The 534-nt window shown below is 54.1% G+C and overlaps 1 protein-coding gene across 1 annotated transcript; it reads right to left on the bottom strand.

Annotated features, from left to right (window-relative positions):
- Positions 1-54: 54 nt before the first annotated feature.
- On the bottom strand, positions 55-506 carry LOC107734959 (germ cell-specific gene 1-like protein). The gene has a single exon (XM_016546814.1). The coding sequence runs from the start codon at positions 463-465 to the stop codon at positions 67-69; it is 399 nt and encodes a 132-aa protein (XP_016402300.1). The 5' UTR covers positions 466-506; the 3' UTR covers positions 55-66.
- Between the last annotated feature and the right edge of the window lie 28 nt (positions 507-534).

The following is a 534-nucleotide window of genomic DNA, read 5'->3' as shown; positions in this document are numbered from 1 at the left end:
ATGTAAACATGGTCACTGATGCGGCTGATGCTGCTGATGATGAAGAACTTCCTGCAGGCATCCTCCTCAACACATTTTATCATTCCCTTCCCTCTCTAATGCATCTTCCACCTCATTTATTTCTCTCTCACAGTCCTCGCATCCCTCTCTCCCGCACCCCCCCACCAGTACCAGTCCATGAGGACTTTTTGCCCCCACCATAGCCCCACCAGACACTTCCTCTCTGCAGCTCCATGTGGTGTCGATAAACGCACCCTTATGGCATTGCTGAACCAGTCGGCTGACGGAGTAGAGGCTCCCACCGCCGGTTGTGATGACCTCATCATAGGGCGGCGCGTGGCTGGCAGCACGGGCCTCCTCCAGACGGATCCGGGCACGGTGCTTCATCTCAATCAGAGTTTTGGTGTAAGAGTTCAGGGTGAATACAGCTGCTGCCATGCAACAGCTGAAGGAGATCCATGCCATGCTGTGGAAGTAGCACAAATTTTTAGTAGCCCCTCACTGCAGAACAAAGATCCAGGGGGCGGGGTTGGA

This window comes from Sinocyclocheilus rhinocerous, unplaced genomic scaffold (assembly GCF_001515625.1).
Source record: "Sinocyclocheilus rhinocerous isolate Xijiao unplaced genomic scaffold, SAMN03320098_v1.1 C35577371, whole genome shotgun sequence".
Lineage (NCBI taxonomy): Eukaryota > Metazoa > Chordata > Actinopteri > Cypriniformes > Cyprinidae > Sinocyclocheilus > Sinocyclocheilus rhinocerous.
This window is presented reverse-complemented; position numbering and strand designations above follow the sequence as displayed.

Coding starts and splice junctions, on each gene's coding strand:
- LOC107734959 (XM_016546814.1), bottom strand. CDS start 465: ATGGCATGGATCTCCTTCAGCTGTTGCATGGCAGCAGCTGTATTCACC.